At 42.0% G+C, this 18,581-nt stretch overlaps 1 protein-coding gene across 1 annotated transcript; it reads left to right on the top strand.

Moving 5' to 3' along the window:
• Positions 1–3,175: 3,175 nt before the first annotated feature.
• LOC135208314 (zinc finger protein 62-like) lies at positions 3,176–6,619 on the top strand. The gene has a single exon (XM_064240416.1). The coding sequence runs from the start codon at positions 3,176–3,178 to the stop codon at positions 6,617–6,619; it is 3,444 nt and encodes a 1,147-aa protein (XP_064096486.1).
• The last annotated feature ends 11,962 nt before the right edge of the window (positions 6,620–18,581 follow it).

Below are 18,581 nucleotides of genomic sequence, written 5' to 3'. Positions count from 1 at the left end.
TTCTCAGGATTTGACGTTCTCCCTGTCGTTATCCCAGGAAGTCAAGAAACATCTCATATGGTGGACAGATCCCAACCTCTGTGCGAAGGGACTGTCTCTTCAATCCCAGACCCCCAACCTAGTGTTGTTCTCCGACGCGTCGGACACGGGGTGGGGGGCAACTCTGGGAACCAAAGAGGTGGCAGGTACCTGGGTGGGGGACCAGGTAGCCTGGCACATCAACAGAAAGGAGTTGATGGCTGTGTGGTTGGCTCTGAAAGCTTTCGAGCCCAAAGTCAGAAGATCGGTAGTGCAGGTCAACGCGGACAACACTACAGCTCTGGCATATATCAGAAAACAGGGGGGGACGCATTCCTTCTCCCTGCACGAGACAGCAAGAGACCTTCTTCTGTGGACAGAAGAAAGGGGAATTAAGCTTCTCACCAGGTTCGTGCAGGGAGAAAGGAATGTAAGAGCAGATCTCCTCAGCAGGAAAGATCAGGTCCTTCCCACAGAGTGGACCCTTCATTTGGATGTATGCCAGAGCCTGTGGAAGTTGTGGGGCAGGCCACACATAGACCTCTTTGCCACGTTGAAAAACAAGAGACTGGATCCTTACTGCTCTCCGATATCGGATCCAGAGGCATTAGCAATAGATGCTCTTCTACTAGACTGGAGCAGACTTGACGTCTACGCGTTTCCCCCCTTCAAGATCCTGGGGCTAACTATCAAGAAATTCGTAGAGTCCGATTCAACGAGAATGATCTTAATCGCTCCCTTTTGGCCGGCCCAAGAATAGTTCACAGAGGTACTGGAATGGTTAGTGGACCTTCCAAGATCGCTCCCGCTAAGGAGCGATCTACTCAGACAGCCCCACTTCGACAGGTACCACAAAAATCTCCTCGCTCTCAGTCTGACTGGCTTCAGACTGTCCAAAGTCTGGTCAGAGCGAAAGGCTTTTCAGCAACAGCTGCTAAACCAATCGCAAGAGCGAGGAGACCTTCCACCTTGCGTGTATACCAATCAAAGTGGGATGTCTTCAGACGATGGTGCAAGAGGAAGAACATTTCCTCTTCCAGTACCTCTGTGACCCAAACTGCGGATTTCCTCATTTTTCTCAAAGAAGAGTGTCATCTTGTTGTGTCAACTATTAAGGGATACCGCAGTATGTTGGCGGCGGTATTTCGGCATAGAGGCTTAAATATCTCCGATGATAAGGACCTGCATGATCTTATTAGATCATTTGAAACCTTTAAACATTCTCATGTTGTACCGAACTGGAATCTAGACGTAGTTCTACAATTCCTTGGATCGTCTAGATTCGAACCTCCTGGCTCAGCCTCTTTCAAGGACCTGACGAAGAAGGCTCTCTTCCTTATGGCCCTAGCTACAGCTAAGAGGGTGAGTGAGCTCCAAGCTATTGAGGGCAATGTCGGGTTTAAGGAAGATTCTATGGTGTGTTCGTTTCTTCCAGGGTTTCTTGGAAAAAATGAAAACCCATCACGTCCTTGGCCCAGGAGCTTTGAAGTTCGTGGTTTATCTTTTCTGGTAGGGGAAGAGCCTGAAAGAACTCTTTGCCCTATGAGAATTATGAAGTATTACCTTAAGAGGAAGGAGCAACTTAAGGCTAATCAAGATGTGCTTTGGTGCTCCGTAAAGGACCCCACTCGGCCCATGTCGAAGAATGCTCTTTCCTTCTTCCTGAGAAGTCCTTATTACAGAGGCACATGTTGCCTGCAAGGAAGAGCATTTAAAACTACTGAAAGTGAAAGCTCACGAGGTGAGAGCCATTGCAACTTCACTTGCATTCAAGAAAAATATGTCTGTGCGGAACTTGATGGAGGCGACTTTTTGGGGATGCCAGTCGGTTTTCGCAAACCACTACCTACGTGATGTAAAAATCACGTATGATAAATGCTTCGCCTTGGGTCCTTTCGTATCGGCGGATTCGGTGCTGGGGCAGGGAGCTGAAACTTATCCTGTTTAAATTTTTGATATGTTACCCTATATTTTGTATTTGTGTTTTTGGTTGTCTGAAAGAGGTTGCAGGAGGCACCTCTTTTTGTCGTAGTATTAACCCTTTGTATTTTGGTTAGGTGGTCTGGTGGGTTTTGGCTCCTTGCAGAGGTAGTGGTAAGGATCTGTTATCCTTTAACAGGATCCGACTTGGATTCTACCACAGAAGGGGATCACATATCCCAGTGGTAGATCCGAGAGTCTTTCAGCAACAGGTCACGTCCTAGCTGTAGCTCTCCAGGCAATGCAGACTCAGAGACAGTATCTATGAGGTCTTCATCCTGAAAAGGTGAGAACCAAGGTTTTTATATCCTACCACATTAGTTGTTTCCCTTCTTACCTGTATTATTTAGCTGTCTCTTACCCTCCACCAAGGGTGCCAATCAGCTAAGTATATATCTGACAGGGAAGTTCATGTACAAAAATGATATTGTTAAACTACAATAAAGTTTTGTACACACTTACCTGGCAGATATATATGATTAATGGCCCACCCAGCCTCCCCTCAGGAGACAGGTGGAAGAGAAAAATCTGACAAGCAAGGGGGATTGGTTCGTACACCCGCCACCCAGCGGCGGGTAAGGTAGACCACCTGACCTACCTGTCGCGTGTGCCGGGAGATTTGAAATTCTGTCGGGAACGTCGGAGACTATAGCTAAGTATATATCTGCCAGGTAAGTATGTACAAAACTTTATTGTAGTTTAACAATATCACGTTTCCTATTTTGTACTGTATAATATAAATTAGTAATTATTATAGCTCTTTTTTTACTTGACCTCTTGCCTGCAGGAATGTAGCCAGATGATGTACTTGGACATCGACAAGTTATTTGGATCACACCTCGAGGAGTAATCCTGACTCCAGTGTGTTCATTCATGTACCCGTAATTGCCTACAATTAAACTCTGCAATTAATTAATATGGTGGAAACATACTTCATGGCATACTTCAAGATTTTGTTAATTGTAAGTACTACTTGTATGGAAATTTAAAAAAAAAAAAAATTACCATGCCTGGCTTTGAAATTGCTAGTAGCAATACTATACCTGTTATTTTTGTAGAACTTAAATGACATTCATTATTATGTATTAAATAGTGGTTACTTCCTATATGAATCAGTAATACAATGTATTAAACGGGTTAATATGGCAAGAATAGTACAACCTGGTTTTTATTGACAATGATAAGAAAAAAAACTAATGAATGCCCAAAATGTGGCAAAATTTATATGTTACCAAGTTCCCTTAAAACTCATTTGCTTTGCCATGTAAATGACGATAAGCACACCTGCCCTGAATGTCTTAAGGTGTTCAAAACAGAAGTGCAGCTAAAAGAGCACATTTCATCCCACCTGAAAACAAGTGCTAACTTTGTTAGCAGAGTACACAATGGGCAAATGTTGTCAAAGATGATCAGTAACCAAACTCTTACAAAAGGTGATAGTTCTAGGTCTTCTGCAGATGATCTGACAGGTGCCTGTTTAAAAGAGCTGGTGAGAATATACCGGAGATTGCTCAAGTGTCCAAGATGTCCCATGACATTTTTTGTCAAGTCAGACTTGGAGAATCATCTGGCCAGCCACTCTTACGATAACAGGGTGTGTGTTGGATTTTCTACAGAGTTTTCTGGTATACATGAGTCTGTGTTGACCAAACCTGGAAGTAGTTATGTCCATAAATCAACGCCCAGTATTCTTTTACAAGAATCAAAAGCAGATAGATATAATACAAGTCAAACACTTCATAACAGTGATAGAGATGAATCTTACTATGATTCCCATCAAATTATGAATAACAAGGAAAGTGAGGTTATTGTTATTGAAAATCCAAAAACTGTAGTCTGTAAAGAATTGAGGACAATAGCTCAGAGTGATGAAACTTCTAAGTATGACAAGAATGAGTCAGAAATATCATCAAATGAGAAAGATTTCATTTCTCAAGGCATTACCATTAAAGTAGAAAATAGTAATAGAGGTAAAGATTACAATGTTGAAAATGGCTGTGTGGATGCTTCCTGCAATATCTCAGGTAATATAACTCCTACACAAGATTGCAATTCAGATTGCTTTAGTCTGTTATCAGAAACAGAATTGGAAAATTACAAAAGTATAGTGTCCCAGATGAGCTTAGACAGTGAAAGTCTAAGTAAGTCTGAATGTGGGGATTGTTTTGTGACAGACACTCTACTGGATAAATTTCCTTGCCTCATTGAAAGTAAGGTAATAGTAGGAAGTGGTGATAGGTATGGAGTAGTAGAAGCAACTATATGTGAAGATTACTGCACACTTTTCAAGTGCATTATGTGTCCTATGATTATTTTAGGTAAAAATGAGATAGAATTTCATGTACAGTCACATACTGAGGAAGTCAAGGTCAATGAGAACTGTACAAGAAGACAAGAAAATTCAGAAAAAGTCAGACCTTTAGACAATTCTTCTGACAGCAATTATGAAAATGATCACAAATCTCTAGTAGTGAAAACAAAGGGAGGTGCTTTTAAGTTATGTTTGAAAAAGGTTTACCAAAAATATTATAAGTGTATGAAATGCCCAATGGTATTTTTGACCAAGTCAGAAGTACTGAATCATAAAATTGTTCATGTACCAGATAAAAAACTGTATCGTGGAGCTCATTCTCAGAATGGTGTTTCAGTCCAAAATGATGAGAAAGGATTGGTTCCTGTAGGAAAAGTAGGTGTAAGTAATGAAACTCAAAGGTGTGACTTGAACTCAGCTGTGTACTATCCTGTTTTCCAATGTTCTGTGTGTGAAGTGATGTTCTTGAGTAGAGCAGAACTTAATAGTCATTTGGCAGGACATAAGCTGGAAAATTTTTCTGATGGTGAATTAAAAGTGGCTTGTGGAGAACTGAAAAATGTTGAAAAAGTTAATAGCACAAGTAGAGGCTCTGAGAAGTGCAAGTTCCAGGTTTCTAGTCTGTTTTGTATTCCATGTAATAAGAAATTTGACAAACGGAAAAAGTATTTTGACCATATGAGACTCCATCGCAGTAAGAAGTACAAATGCAAAGTTTGTGATAAGAAATTCAGGGCAAATTCTTATCTAAGAAAGCACATGCAAGTTCATTCACGGCCATTTAGTTGTATCAAGTGCAATAAATCTTTTAAAAGTGATTATGTTTTAGAATTACACGAAGCACTTCATTCTGAAGCCCGTCCCTATAAGTGTAGTAAATGTGGAAGTGCATTTAGGAATAAAATTTCTTTAAATTTGCACAATTTTGATCATATGACAAATAACACTTTTACCTGTGAGGTTTGTAAAAACATGTTTGAAAATTCACATTTACTTAATTTGCATATGAAGACACATCTTGAAGATTTTTGTGAGGGAGAGACATATAAATGCTCTAAGTGTGACCTAAGTTTTTCAGACAGAAATGACTTTGAGTATCATTTGCAGTCCCATTTAGTTAAAAAGCCTTTTAAGTGCCAATATTGTAATAAGAGGTTTAGTGAGAAACAGCAATATACTTGTCATCAAAAACTACATACAAGAGGATTGACTCATCACTGTTGCACTTGTAAAAGAAGCTTTTCCTCAAGATATGCTCTTACAAATCACATGGATACTCATTCAAGTAATAAACAATATCTTTGTTATATTTGTGGAGCTAGTCTAGTCCATCGATCATCTTACTACTCTCATATGAAAAAACACACAGGTGTTAAAGAGCATCATTGTGAACTCTGTGAGAAAAAGTTTTATCATAAAGGATCATTTAAAAGGCACATGAGTATGCATTTTGGAAAAAAACCGTATCATTGTGAGGTATGCAATAAAAGTTTCAAACAGAGTGCCCACCTCAAAAGTCATATGATTTTTCATAGTGGGGAAAAACCTCATCAGTGTACAATCTGCTTTAAAAGTTTTACTCAGAAAAGTTCTTTAAAAGTACACCACCTGACCCACAGTGGTGGACCTTACAAGTGCACCGATTGTAGTCGAACATTTACTCAGAAGATTGCTCTTCTGAATCACTTGAAGTGTTTTGGAAAGTCATATCCTTGTAATCTTTGCCTGAAAACTTTTACAAGAAGATCCTGTTTTGTCTACCACAAGAAGGGTCATCTTCTGGGAACATGTGTCATCAATTTTGATGGACATGATATTGAAACTTTCAATGTTGTTGATGAACATAAAGAGATTATTATAAGCGAAGCTGATGAACATAAAGAGATTATTATAAGTGAAATTGATATGTGTGATGCTGGAGAGGAAATTGTAGATGCTCACTCAGTTAACGTTGATATAACTGAATCTGAAGACGTGATTATTGAATCACATGAAGCCGCAGCTACTCTTGACCCCCACGAGTTTCAGTCCCTTACATTTTCTTGTCAGGAGACTCAAGGGTTTGACCTGAGTAATTTAAGTCAAACATTTGTTTTTCGCTCTCCTGAGGATCACACAGTTAACCCTTGTTCCATTGTAAGTCAGGCTGACTTGATTACTCTTGATGTGGATCCATTTGATGCTGGCTGTGATACTACTCAAGAAGTTCATTTCAAATCTGATGGAAGTAATGTAATTACTGTAGATAACTGTGAAAGTGAAACCCTGTCTCTAAGCTCTCCTGATCCTCATGTTTCACCTTTCACATAAAGTGTGGTCAAGAACTTTGCTTTTAACCTGAAAGTGTTACTGATCGGGGAATCAGGGAGAGGTTATTGTATGTTCAAGTAAAGAGATTGAAGAGGATACGTATATGAATTTCTTTACTTTGTTCGGGATAAATTTTTTTCAAATATTCAATATCACTGTTTTCTCAAGCATTCATTAGAGGCACATAAATAATCATGACTTGTTTTCAGTTAATATACGTACTATTGAATTACTCAACATCTTTTTAAATGCATAAGAAATGTATAAAAAAATTCATTAAAACTTACGTTGTATTTTCTGTATGAGGTTTCTTCTCATTTAGAAATTCTTTGTTAGTGTGCTGTTTGGTAATTATTGTCATGAAAGCCTTCTCTTGCTTTTTTACAAGAAGAATTATTCTCACTGCAGAAGGCATTTAGTTGTCATTAGGCTAGTGCCGCTAGTAGTAAGTCATTGTGTACATTACTACTACATTCTGATTTGATTTTTGAAAATTTTCAAAAAGCAAAGTTTTCAAGATGATTATTGCTCCATGCATGAAGTACACTGTAATATAAATTTTGCGATGCAGACTACATATCACTGCCAGAAACGCGTAGATGAATTTATACTTCAAACTTTTTGAACACTGAATTGTATCATATTTATTATTTGTTTATGTATAGCTAACAGAGGTATCATTGTAATTTCAAGTTTAAGAAGAGCAAAATAAAGTCTTTGCTTAGGTGAGACCAACCACCAGTAGGAGGGTCTTGTCTTCTATCCTGATGTCCATTTATTTAAGGTTAATCTTACCTACTGTTAAATTTAGCTATATCTCCCCGCCGATTAGGCGAGTCGGCATTCAAACAAAAAAATCGAATGGCTGCCCAGATGATTGTCTAGTTTACCTGTTCTCCACCAGGTGTGTTTCGAATGTTTTAGCTCTTGTCAGAATTCTCCTTGCCACCATTGCGGCTAGGTGATTGTTGGTATTCTGTGAAGTTTGGCTGTTTTACACCTGTTTACGGTGTTGTAATTTCATTTTCCTAGGATATCTTCCACCGGAAGCAAAACCAATAACATCAGGCTATGTAGGAATGTTTTTGGTGTAACCAGGATGGTGAATTGGAAGTTGATCAACATTCCTTTGTACTGACAAGGGTACAGGGTGTGATCTTGGAACTACTAGATGTGAAGAATGTAGGGAATTGTTTTGAGAAATTTATGACTGAATATGTCAAATATAGGAAAGACTGGAAACTAATAGATTGCGAAAGCAATTAGTTAGGTCAGGACTTACACCTGTCAGGCTATCCCTACTCAGACTAGGCAATTTATTAGGCTAGTGTTGACTTCCTTTGTAGCTCTGCCTTCTGCTCCCCATTCGGTTCAGGAAAAGCGTAACGAGAAGTTAGAACATTAACCTATTTTTAGTTCTAATACAATTTGAACTAAGTTCATGACGGGAACGTTCCGAATCCCTCCATAGTGTGCGCTCATTTTTGTGTTCCCTGTTAGAAGTAAGGTGTTGGTGCCCTTGTCTGTTCGTAGCACGAGCCTAGAACTGCCCTGCGTCAGTTGAAAACGTTCGCTGCCAGGGATCCGGGTAGGTTCTCAGGATAATGGGATTCTGTGCCCTCCAATACTTACTTCGCCCTTTTCATGGTTTGAATCTCGTTTAAAGAGTTCGCCAAAGGACCGCTAAAGCGATCACCTAGGGCCGTTAAAGCGTTCACATAAGGACTGTTTCGGTAAGCATTAATGCTCACTCCATAGGCTCATTCTGTCATCTTCAACACCTAGTTTGAGGTGTTAGCATGCATAGGCTCAATAATATATGATATAGTATAGACATTTTATTGAGATGATAATGTATCTGTAGCGAGTTTTACACATTTAGATATGTCGACTCATTCGACTGCTTATCTTTCATGTTTTGGTTACTCTAAATTCTCGTCTGCTAGCATTTTCCTTTTTCTTCGTAATGCTTGTGTTCGTTCTTTGCGTGCTTCCTCTCCAGCTATCTGCAAATCTCTTACTACTGCCTCGATTAATGTTTCTCTTTCAAGTCTACACTGTCTGTAGTATCTAAAGTTCTTGCCAAGTTAGATATTCTAGCTTCAGAGATTTCTAACTTATTTTCATATAGGAATGCTTTCAACTATGTGCGATCACTTCGGACGAGGCGGGAGCGTCGTTTAACTCCTCTCCCACTTCTGGTGCCTCGTTCTCTCTTTCCCTCAGTTGACTCGTGCGGACTGCGGACCAGGGTTCCTAGACATACAATAATTATCTTACAAGTACGATAATTTGACCCTGTGTACGATAAACGATAATTAACCCTTAAACGCCGAAGCGGTAAAAAAAAAAAAAAGTCTCGTGTGCCGGAGGTGTTTCAGAGTGAGCGCGGAAGCGGAAAAAAATATTTTTTTCAAAAAAATCACAGCGCGCTTAGTTTTCAAGATTAAGAGTTCATTTTTGGCTCCTTTTTTTGTCATTGGCTGAAGTTTAGTATGCAACCATCAGAAATGAAAAAAATTATCATTATCATATATAAATAATGCGATATATGATAGCACAAAAACAAAATTTCATATAATTGTATTCAAATCGCGCTGTGCGTAAAACGGTTAAAGGTAACAAGTTACTTTTTTTTCGTTGTAATGTACACTAAATTGCGATCATTTTGGTATATAACACATTGTAAAATGATAAAAGCAACACAGAGAAAATATTATCACAAAATAATGCATGAATTCGTAACGCGCGGACGTAAACAAATTTTTTTTTTCAAAAATTCACCATAAATCTAAATATTGTCCTAGAGACTTCCAATTTCTTTCAAAATGAAGACAAATGATTGAATATTACTATACTGTAAGAATATTAGCTTACAAAAGCAGTTTTTGACCATATCCGACGAGTTAAAGTTGACCGAATGTCAAATTTTTTTATATATATTTTTTTATATGCAATTATTTCGGAAATAAGAAAAGCTACAACCTTCAAATATTTTTCGTTTTATTCTACATGAAATTGCGCACATTTTCATATATAAAACTCTATGAAATGCCTAATATGAAATGGAGCAAATATTCCGCATTTCAGAGATTTGTGGCTGAGAATCCTCGCGCGGAGGAAGGAAAGTTTTTTTTTTTTAAATTCACCATAAATCTAAATATTGTGCTAGAGACTTTGAATTTGTTTCAAGATGAAGATAAATGACTGAATATTACTAGACTGTAAGATTTTTAGCTTACAATTGCGTTTTTCGACCATTTCGGTAGAGTCAAAGTTGACTGAACGTGGTTTTTTTTCTATTTATCGTGATTTATATGCAAATATTTCAAAAATGAGAAAAGCTACAACCTTCAATTATTTTTTGTTGTATTCTACATGAAATTGCACACATTTTCATATATAAAACTTTATGTAACGGCTAATTTAAAATGGTGCAAACATTACCACAATCGCACGTAAGATTTTTTCGGAAGAGTTACCGCGTGGACGTAAAGAAAATGTTATTTTTTTCATAAATTCACCATAAATCGAAATATTGTGCTAGAGACTTCCAATTTGTTGCAAAATGAAGGTAAATGCTTGAATATTACTATAATATAAGCGTTTTAGCTTACAATTGCGTTTTTCGACCATTTCGGTAGAGTCAAAGTTGACCAAAGGTTGAAAATTTGTCACTTATCATTTTTTATATGAAAATATTTCAAAATTGATAAAAGCTACAATCATGGGTTGTTTTTAATTGTATTGTGCATAAAATTGCGCACATTTACATACATAAAACTTTATGTAACGGCTAATTTAAAATGGTGCAAACATTACCACAATCGCATGTATGATTTTTTTCGGAAGAGTTACCGCGCGGACGTAAGGAAAATTTTTTTTCATAAATTCACCATAAATCAAAATATTGTGCTAGAGACTTCCAATTAGTTGCAAAATTAAGGTGAATGATTGAATATTACTAAAATATAAGTGTTTTAGCTTACAATTGCGTTTTTCGACCATTTCGGTAGAGTCAAAGTTGACCGAAGGTTGAAATTTTGGCACATATCGTTATTTATATGAAAATATCTCAAAACTGATAAAATCTACAATCATGAGTATTTTTCTGTTGTATTCTAAATAAAAATGCGCACATTTTCATATATAATACTCCATGTAACGGCTAATTTAAAATGGTAAAAAAATTATGTCAAAGTGACAAAATAATTTCCGAGATGTGTCACAGATACTTTTTAGTGCGGCAAGAAAGAAATTCGCGCTTGCGCGCCTGCGTAACGATTGTAAACAAAACAACACCTTGATCCGTGAACTCCCAGCATCCCCCAAGGCGCGTGATTCAAGAGTTTTCGGCTGGTAGGCCTAAAAGTATTTTTCCACGAATTTTTTAAAAAACTTTTGTATGGCGACGTAAAATACGTCCAGTCGGCACCCGAGAGACAAAAAATGTCGACGTAAAATACGTCCAGTCGGCGTTTAAGGGTTAATTAAAATACGATAATTTGAAGAGATTCGATACGATAATCTGGTCTGATACATCTGGGAACCCTGCTGTGGACATCGTTGACTCGTGCCGAGTCCCGAGTCTCTTAAACTGTCTTCCTCTCATTGAGTCGTGGTGGATTCGATACAGCACTCAGCTACTGTCACCTCTTATCGACAAGTGTCGCTTTTTGTTGCCAGGGTTGTGGAGAAAGAGCAATCCTTTAAGCTCTTTTGTTTGCCTCCTGTTGGCAGCTGTCTCCTCGCTTCGCCCGCTGACAGAAGAAGTTTGAAGGGAGTTGGAGGAACTCGTTTGGGCTGGTCGGCGTTTGTTGCCACACTATGCCTTGCTGTATCCTCATTTTGTTGAGGAAAGAGGCCACATAAAGAATATATCTTAATTGTCGTAGCGTGTTTTGGCGGCCTCTAAATATTGGAGAAGAGAACCAACGCTCTCTCCAATTAGAGAGCATTTAGTAACTTTTTTCATCCTTGGACACACAATCTCCCTTTGTGTCTGCCTTGGCTTGTCGTCTTGTCTTTTAAAGTTGTGGAGAGCCGAAGGCTGCCTTTTGCTGTACAATGCTTATTGGTCATTTAACTGTCTTTAGTAGGATGTTCGCTTTCTTTCTCTTTCCTATGGGGAAATGAACTCGAGACTGACAGACATGCTGATGGATTTTCAGTCTAACTTGAGTTATTACCTTTTATGTACTTTGTCTTGTCTCTGCTACTTCTTAGAGAGGTGGAGATGCCAACCCAGCAGGAGTTTTTAGCGAGGAAACAAGTAACTAAAACAAGTAACTCATTTCTGATGCTGCAGGGTAATGTCCTCATAGTTATACTTGCTCGGTTTGGAAGAAGTGAGAACACTTTCGCTTCCTGTTGGATTATGCAGCTCGGTTTAAGGCGAAAAGGGATTATCTATTGGTAATCTTATTTTATACCTTTTGGGGATAAATGCAGATTCAGGTTCTGGGATATGGACAGTTGCAACCTCCTAACATGAATGGAGAGACTTGGGACCAGTACGTTACATGGTGGAGACGGTCAAGGGCAGTTGTGATTCTTTTTGGTTGTCCTCCACTGGTTTAATCTCCCTCTTATAGCTTCCCTTGTCTTCAGCAGAAATCTCTCATGTCTCTCTTAGTAGGAGATTGTATATAGGGGGAATGATGGTCCAAGGGTAATTCTTTAGGAAGACACCCATAAGTAATTGGACATATTCTTGGTCGTTTGGAAACTGAATAACAGTAAGTGTCTAAGTGTCTGCCCATATACGTGCTGGTTTTCTAGCATGGTTTTAGTGCCTTGCCAAAGAACGGTCAGACTTGTGGTACACATGCAGAATGTATTCCACTTACCACACATCCACAGTCATGCAAGTTCCTTAAAGATATTTTTACTAGAAGGTATTGCTGTTCTGTCCACTTTGTTTAGGTTACTGTGCTGCCCTCTATAAGTTATGTCAGGGACTTGTTGCCCATCGGTAGATGGTGTCAACTTTAGGAGCAAGTCACTTCTACTGAATCAGTGATTCATGTTAGCCAACTCTGTCAACAGTATTCCAAAGGCCAAGGACCTGTTACTTCTTCTGGCCCAATTTCTATGCATTATATTGTTAATTCTTTATATCCCCATTCTTATTAGTTATTGTGGGGATGATACTTAATTGTGCATGCTTGTTGGTCAAGATGAATAGGCATGTGCTGCTTAAAAAATTTTAGACCTGAAGGAAACTTCCTATATGGTAAGGGCTTTTCCTCATTAGGAAACATGGCCTTATGGGATATTTTCAGATAATCATGCTCAATTATTGTACAGGTTCAGTGTGAGAATTACGACTTACAAATAACGTTCATTAAATTTGTAAGTAATCCAGAACCAACTTTGGCTCCAGGACTGTAGGAGGGACTCTGTAACAGAAATTGTCCATTTTGTTCTTAAACCTAAGTCCAAGTTTTGGTCTTTTCCCTCTGTCATGCAACACTGAGTTTTATGAATAGAACTTACCTGTCAGTTATATATATATATAGCTATAGTCTCTATCGGTCCGGCAGATTTTTCAAAACTCGCGGCAACCGCCGAGTGGTAGGTGTCCGGTTAGGTGGTTAACAACCCTTACAGGTGGTACCTGGAATCACTCCCATTTTCTATTCCTGAGATCATCTCTGCCGGTTGGACTGTCAACATTGTTGCTAGTCCGCCGTCGGGTTTTTCGCTCGCTTCCCTGTGTCGCTGTATTTCTACTAATTGGTGACGTATTCTGTGGATTGGCAATCGCTTTTTGGCTTGTGTTTTTGGATTATTCTTTGGATTGTTCTTTGATTTGCGATGTCTTAGAAACAGTTTCGAGTGTGTGTGAATGAGGAGTGTAAGGTGGGATTGCCGAAGGCTTCGGTTGATCCTCACACTGTTTGTTTGGGGTGTAGGGATTTTGATTGTGCTTTGGATAAAAGATGTAAAGAATGCGAGGTTTTGGATGAGAAACAATGGTTGGATATGAAATGCTATGTGTGTAGATTGGAGTTAGATAAAGTCAGGAGGGCCTCTAAATCTCAATCTAAATCTAGGTCTGGAAGTGATGCTAGCATAGACCTTTCTATTCCCTCAACCCCTGTAGTAGTTGAACCTGTTCCTGAGGTAGTAGCTCCTTCTGTAACATGACCTGTAGCTACGTTGGATGACCCTCAGTTCGTCAAAATGGCGGCTGAGATGCAAGTTCTCAAGGATCAACTTGCAGCCTTTAAACAAGGTAAGAGTGAAGGTGAAATAAGTGATAGTGCTTGTGAAAGTGCAGTGGAGGTGGTGACTGATCGATCCTGTCATGCCCCTAGGCCTAGACCTCTACCAAGCTCCCAGGACCAGGGGAGAAGGTACGTCGATGACCGTAAGGGGGTGAGAGGAACTGATCCTCGGTCAGCCGTCGCCTCAAGTAGTCCTGTTGCGTTTTCCCAGGCTACTTATGACCGCCACAGGAAAGGCGTGTCGGAAGTGGTAGCGTCTTCTCCGAGCCCCTCTCCAAGACGCAGATGGCAGTATGAGGAGTCAAGGCCGCTCAAGAGAAGTTGGAAATAGTGTCCTGATCAGACTCGTTATCGCTCGCCCCATTCGAGTAGATGGAGTAGCCCGGAACCGTTTCCTTCTGACGACGACTTGGACGCCTCTCCTGCGAAAAGGGCGAGACCTAGAGAGGATTTTTCTCCGCAGGACGCATGGAGACAAGAGAGATCTCCTTTCCAATCAGATTACGGGGAATTCTCAAGAGAACCTTCTCCGTCTTCCAGCATTGCTTGACACCCGTCCCCTTTGGAACCGCAGGACCCAGCAGCGGTAACGAGATCTTTCATGGCTGTCATGCTAGAACAGCTGACTTCGCTAGTGGAAGCCTTTAGCCGCCCTCCTCCCCAGTCGGGCAGACGTAAGGACGACAAGCTACCGGTGAAGAGATCAAGGGATGAAACTCCGGTAGAGGTTTCTACAGCGCGTAAGAAGGAGCGGGGTTCCTTAACTTGTCAGGATTTTGATCAGCACTGTTCGCGCGACGTAAGAAAGTTACGGCTCTCTCCTCTCGCTAAACCTTCCGTCTCTCGGCACTGTGAGGGATCTGGCTCCGTTCAGGCTACTTCTCCTGATTCTCAACGCCTTGTTAAGCCTGGTTCTCGTCGCCTCTCTTCTCCATCTTCTAGATGCAGAGGTACGGACTTGGTTGCTCGGCACGACGACACCTTCAGGTCTCCTCTCAGGGAGAACATCTGTTCGCGTTCCCGACAGTCTTTCACTCAACGAGACGACTTCAAAATGGGACGCCAGGACGCATGCAGCGCTCACGGACAAGACGCATACAGCGCTCGCGGACAGGACGCATCCAGTTCTACGCGGCAGGACGCATCCAGTGCTCATCTCCAGGACGCAACCAGCTCTAGGCGGCAGGACGCACCCAGCTATTGACGCCAGGACGCATCCAGCCCGCGGTGTCAAGACGCATACATCTCTCGGCGAAAGGACACTCACAGTGCTCTTCGACAGGACGCATCCAGCTCTTGACGGAAGGACGCATCCAGCTCCCGAAATCGAGACACATCTAGCGCTCGATGCAAGGACGCTGCTAGTGATCGGCCTCAGGATTTACCAACCTCTCGGCGCCAGGACGCTTTGACCTCTCGACGTCAGGATGCTTCCAGTTCACAACGACAGGATTCTTCCGACAATCGGAAATTTTCCTCTGACACAGTTGCTCATCAGGAAGAGTTTGATGAAGGTACACACGGCAGCTTGGATCAACATAGAACTTCCGAACTAGTTCCTTCTACCCATAGGGATAAGGAGATAGAAGGAAGTCTGGAATTAGAAGAAATATCGGAAGATGAGGATAAACCTTCTAATGCGGCTGCAGATTATAAAGTGCTTTCTCGCTCCCTACTTGAGCTGTATGGAGAGGAGTTTAAACCAGCGGCTCCCCGTTCTCCTCAGTCGCAGTTTGTGAGGAAAAAGTCAGAGAAGCAGTCGGCCTTCATCAAGATGAAGTTGTCCGATTTCGGCTAAGAAGGCGATGGCAAGAATCGGAGACTGGTTGAAAGAACGAAGACAGGCGGTGAAGACTACCTTTTCTTTTCCTCCGGCAAAGCTGGCGTCTAAGGCGGGAATGTGGTACGAGACTGGAGAAGCTCTTGGCCTGGGAGTACCTGCCTCCTCCCAGGGGGACTTCTCTGGGATTGTGGACTCTTCCAGGAGACATGCCCTCAATTCCGCTAAAGTGATGTGGTCCATGACGGAGCTAGACCACCTCATTAAAGGGATATTTCGTTCTTTCGAGGTATTCAGCTTCTTGGACTGGGCCCTTGGGGCTCTGGCCAGGAAAGCAGAACCCATACAGGCCACAGGAATGGAGGATTTAACTAGTATATTATGGCGTGTATGGATAAGGCATTGAGGGATGGAGCGAACGAGATGGCTTCCCTGTTTACAGCGGGGATTTTGAAGAAAAGGGCGCTGTTGTGCTCCTTCGCGACCAAAGGGGTTACGATCGCGCAGAAGGCAGAACTTCTTTACGCCCCTCTCTCGGAACACCTCTTTCCTCAATCGCTGGTCAGGGATATTACCCATTCCCTAACGCAGAAAGCCACTCAGGATCTTCTGACTCGTTCCGTAAGGAAGGGCCTACCGGGGAGTCAGTCTTTGGTAAAGAAGAAGGAAAAGAAGGTCTTGCAGCCCTTTCGAGATAGGGCTCCGACCAGGACGGACTTCAGAGGAAGAAGACAGGAGACAGGCGCAAGAGCAAGCAGGAGATTGTTTAGATCCCGTGCTAGAAAGTGAGTCACAGGCCCTCCAGACAGCAGTAGGAGCAAGGCTGTCATGCTTTTGGCAGGCCTGGAAGAAAAGGGGGGCGGACACCTGGTCTCTCTCAGTCGTCAGGGAGGGTTACAAGATCCCTTTCTTGAAAAAGCCGCCACTTTCGAGAACCCCAAGAGCCTTAGTGGCTCAATACTCGGACGCTGCGAAACAAGAGGCTCTCCTAGATCTAGTAGACCAGATGCTGGGAAAGGGAGCCATAGAACCTGTACTGGAACTAGAATCCCCAGGCTTTTACAATCGCCTGTTTCTAGTACCCAAGAATTCGGGGGGATGGAGACCCGTTCTAGATGTCAGCGCACTGAACGTCTTTGTAGAGAAGACCAAATTTACTATGGAGACGACTCAGTCGGTGCTGGCAGCAGTCCGTCCAGGGGACTGGATGGTGTCTGGATTTACAAGACGCCTATTTTCATATCCCCATCCACCTGAATTCAAGAAAATTCCCAAGATTCGTGGTTCAGGACAGGTGTTTCCAGTTCAGAGCCCTGTGTTTTGGCCTCAGCACAGCCCCTCAAGTCTTCACAAGAGTAATGTCGAACGTGGCTGCTTGGCTTCATCAAGAAGGGATAAGAGTATCCCTATACCTGGACGACTGGCTGATAAGGTCACAATCAAAGAGCAAGTGTCTGGAGGACTTGCACAAGACGTTTCTGATGACCCAAGAACTGGGTCTCATCATCAACAAGGAGAAGTCCCAGATGGAACCGAGTCAGACAATTCTCTATTTGGGGATAGTTCTGGACTCAGCTCTTTTTCGGGCTTTTCCTTCTCAAGAGAGGCAGAACAAGTGCCTCGAAAAAGTGCAGCAATTCCTAGGGAGAGAGAAGTGCTTGGCGAGGGATTGGATGAGTTTGCTGGGCACCCTCTCCTCGCTCGAGCAGTTTGTCTCCCTGGGAAGGTTGCACCTCAGACCTCTGCAACACTTCCTTTCAAGAGTCTGGGACAGGAAGAATCAGGACTCCTTTTCCTTTCCCATTCCAGCAGACGTCAAAAAACAGTTAAGTTGGTGGCTGGATCCTGCGAAGTTGGGGGAAGGAATATCCCTGTACAAGAAGAACCCAGACCTAGTGTTGTTCTCAGATGCTTTGGAGTCAGGTTGGGGAGCAACACTGGGGAGCAAGGAGGTCTCGGGCTCTTGGGAAGTGCAACAGAAAGGATGGCACATCAACAGTAAAGAATTGATGGCCGTCCTATTAGGTTTGAAAGCCTTCTAAGATGCGGTCTCGGGGAAAGTAGTAGAAGTCAACTCAGACAACACCACAGCCCTGGCGTACATAAAAAAGCAAGGAGGAACTCATTCTCTGTCTCTATACGAAACAGCAAGGGAGCTCCTTCTGTGGACAAAGGAGAATGGGGTAAATCTTTTAACGAGATTTGTACAGAGACAGAAGAATGTGAGGGCAGATATGCTCAGCAGGAAAGGGCAAGTTCTTCCCACAGAATGGACCCTCAATCCTCAAGTTTGCCAGGAACTGTGGAAGTTATGGGGGAGACCGTCGATAGATCTCTTCGCCTCCAACCGGAACAAGAGAATCCCCAACTACTGCTCCCTGGTCCCGGACAGGGAAGCAATAGCAGTGGACGCCTTCTTGATGGACTGGACAGGGATGGACACTTATGCGTTTCCCCCGTTCAAGATCATCAGTCTTGTCATCAAGAAGTTCGCCCTTCTCGAGACAGGAAGAATGACCCTGATAGCTCCTTTCTGGCCAGCAAGAGAGTGGTTCACAGAGGTAGTGGAGATGCTAGTGGACTTTCCAAGAAGCCTTCCTCCAAGTCCAAAGCTTTTCAGACAGCCCCACTTCGAGAGGTATCATCAAAACCCCCTTGCTCTACAACTGACTGCATTCAGACTATCGAGAAGCTTGTCAGAGCGAGAGGCTTTTCTGCGCAAGCTGCGAGAGCAATCGCAAGAGCGAGGAGGGTATCTTCTCAGAGAGTCTACCAATCGAAGTGGGAGGATTTAGATCTTGGTGTAAACGAAACAAAGTGTCCTCAACCACTACCTCTGTGAATCAGATTGCTGATTTTCTTCTGTTCCTCAGACAAGAATCTAAGCTGGCCGTATCCACTATAAAAGGATACAGAAGCATGCTTTCAGCAGTCTTTAGGCATAGAGGAA

This window comes from Macrobrachium nipponense, chromosome 35 (genome assembly GCF_015104395.2).
Source record: "Macrobrachium nipponense isolate FS-2020 chromosome 35, ASM1510439v2, whole genome shotgun sequence".
Classification (NCBI taxonomy): Eukaryota; Metazoa; Arthropoda; class Malacostraca; order Decapoda; family Palaemonidae; genus Macrobrachium; species Macrobrachium nipponense.
This window is presented reverse-complemented; position numbering and strand designations above follow the sequence as displayed.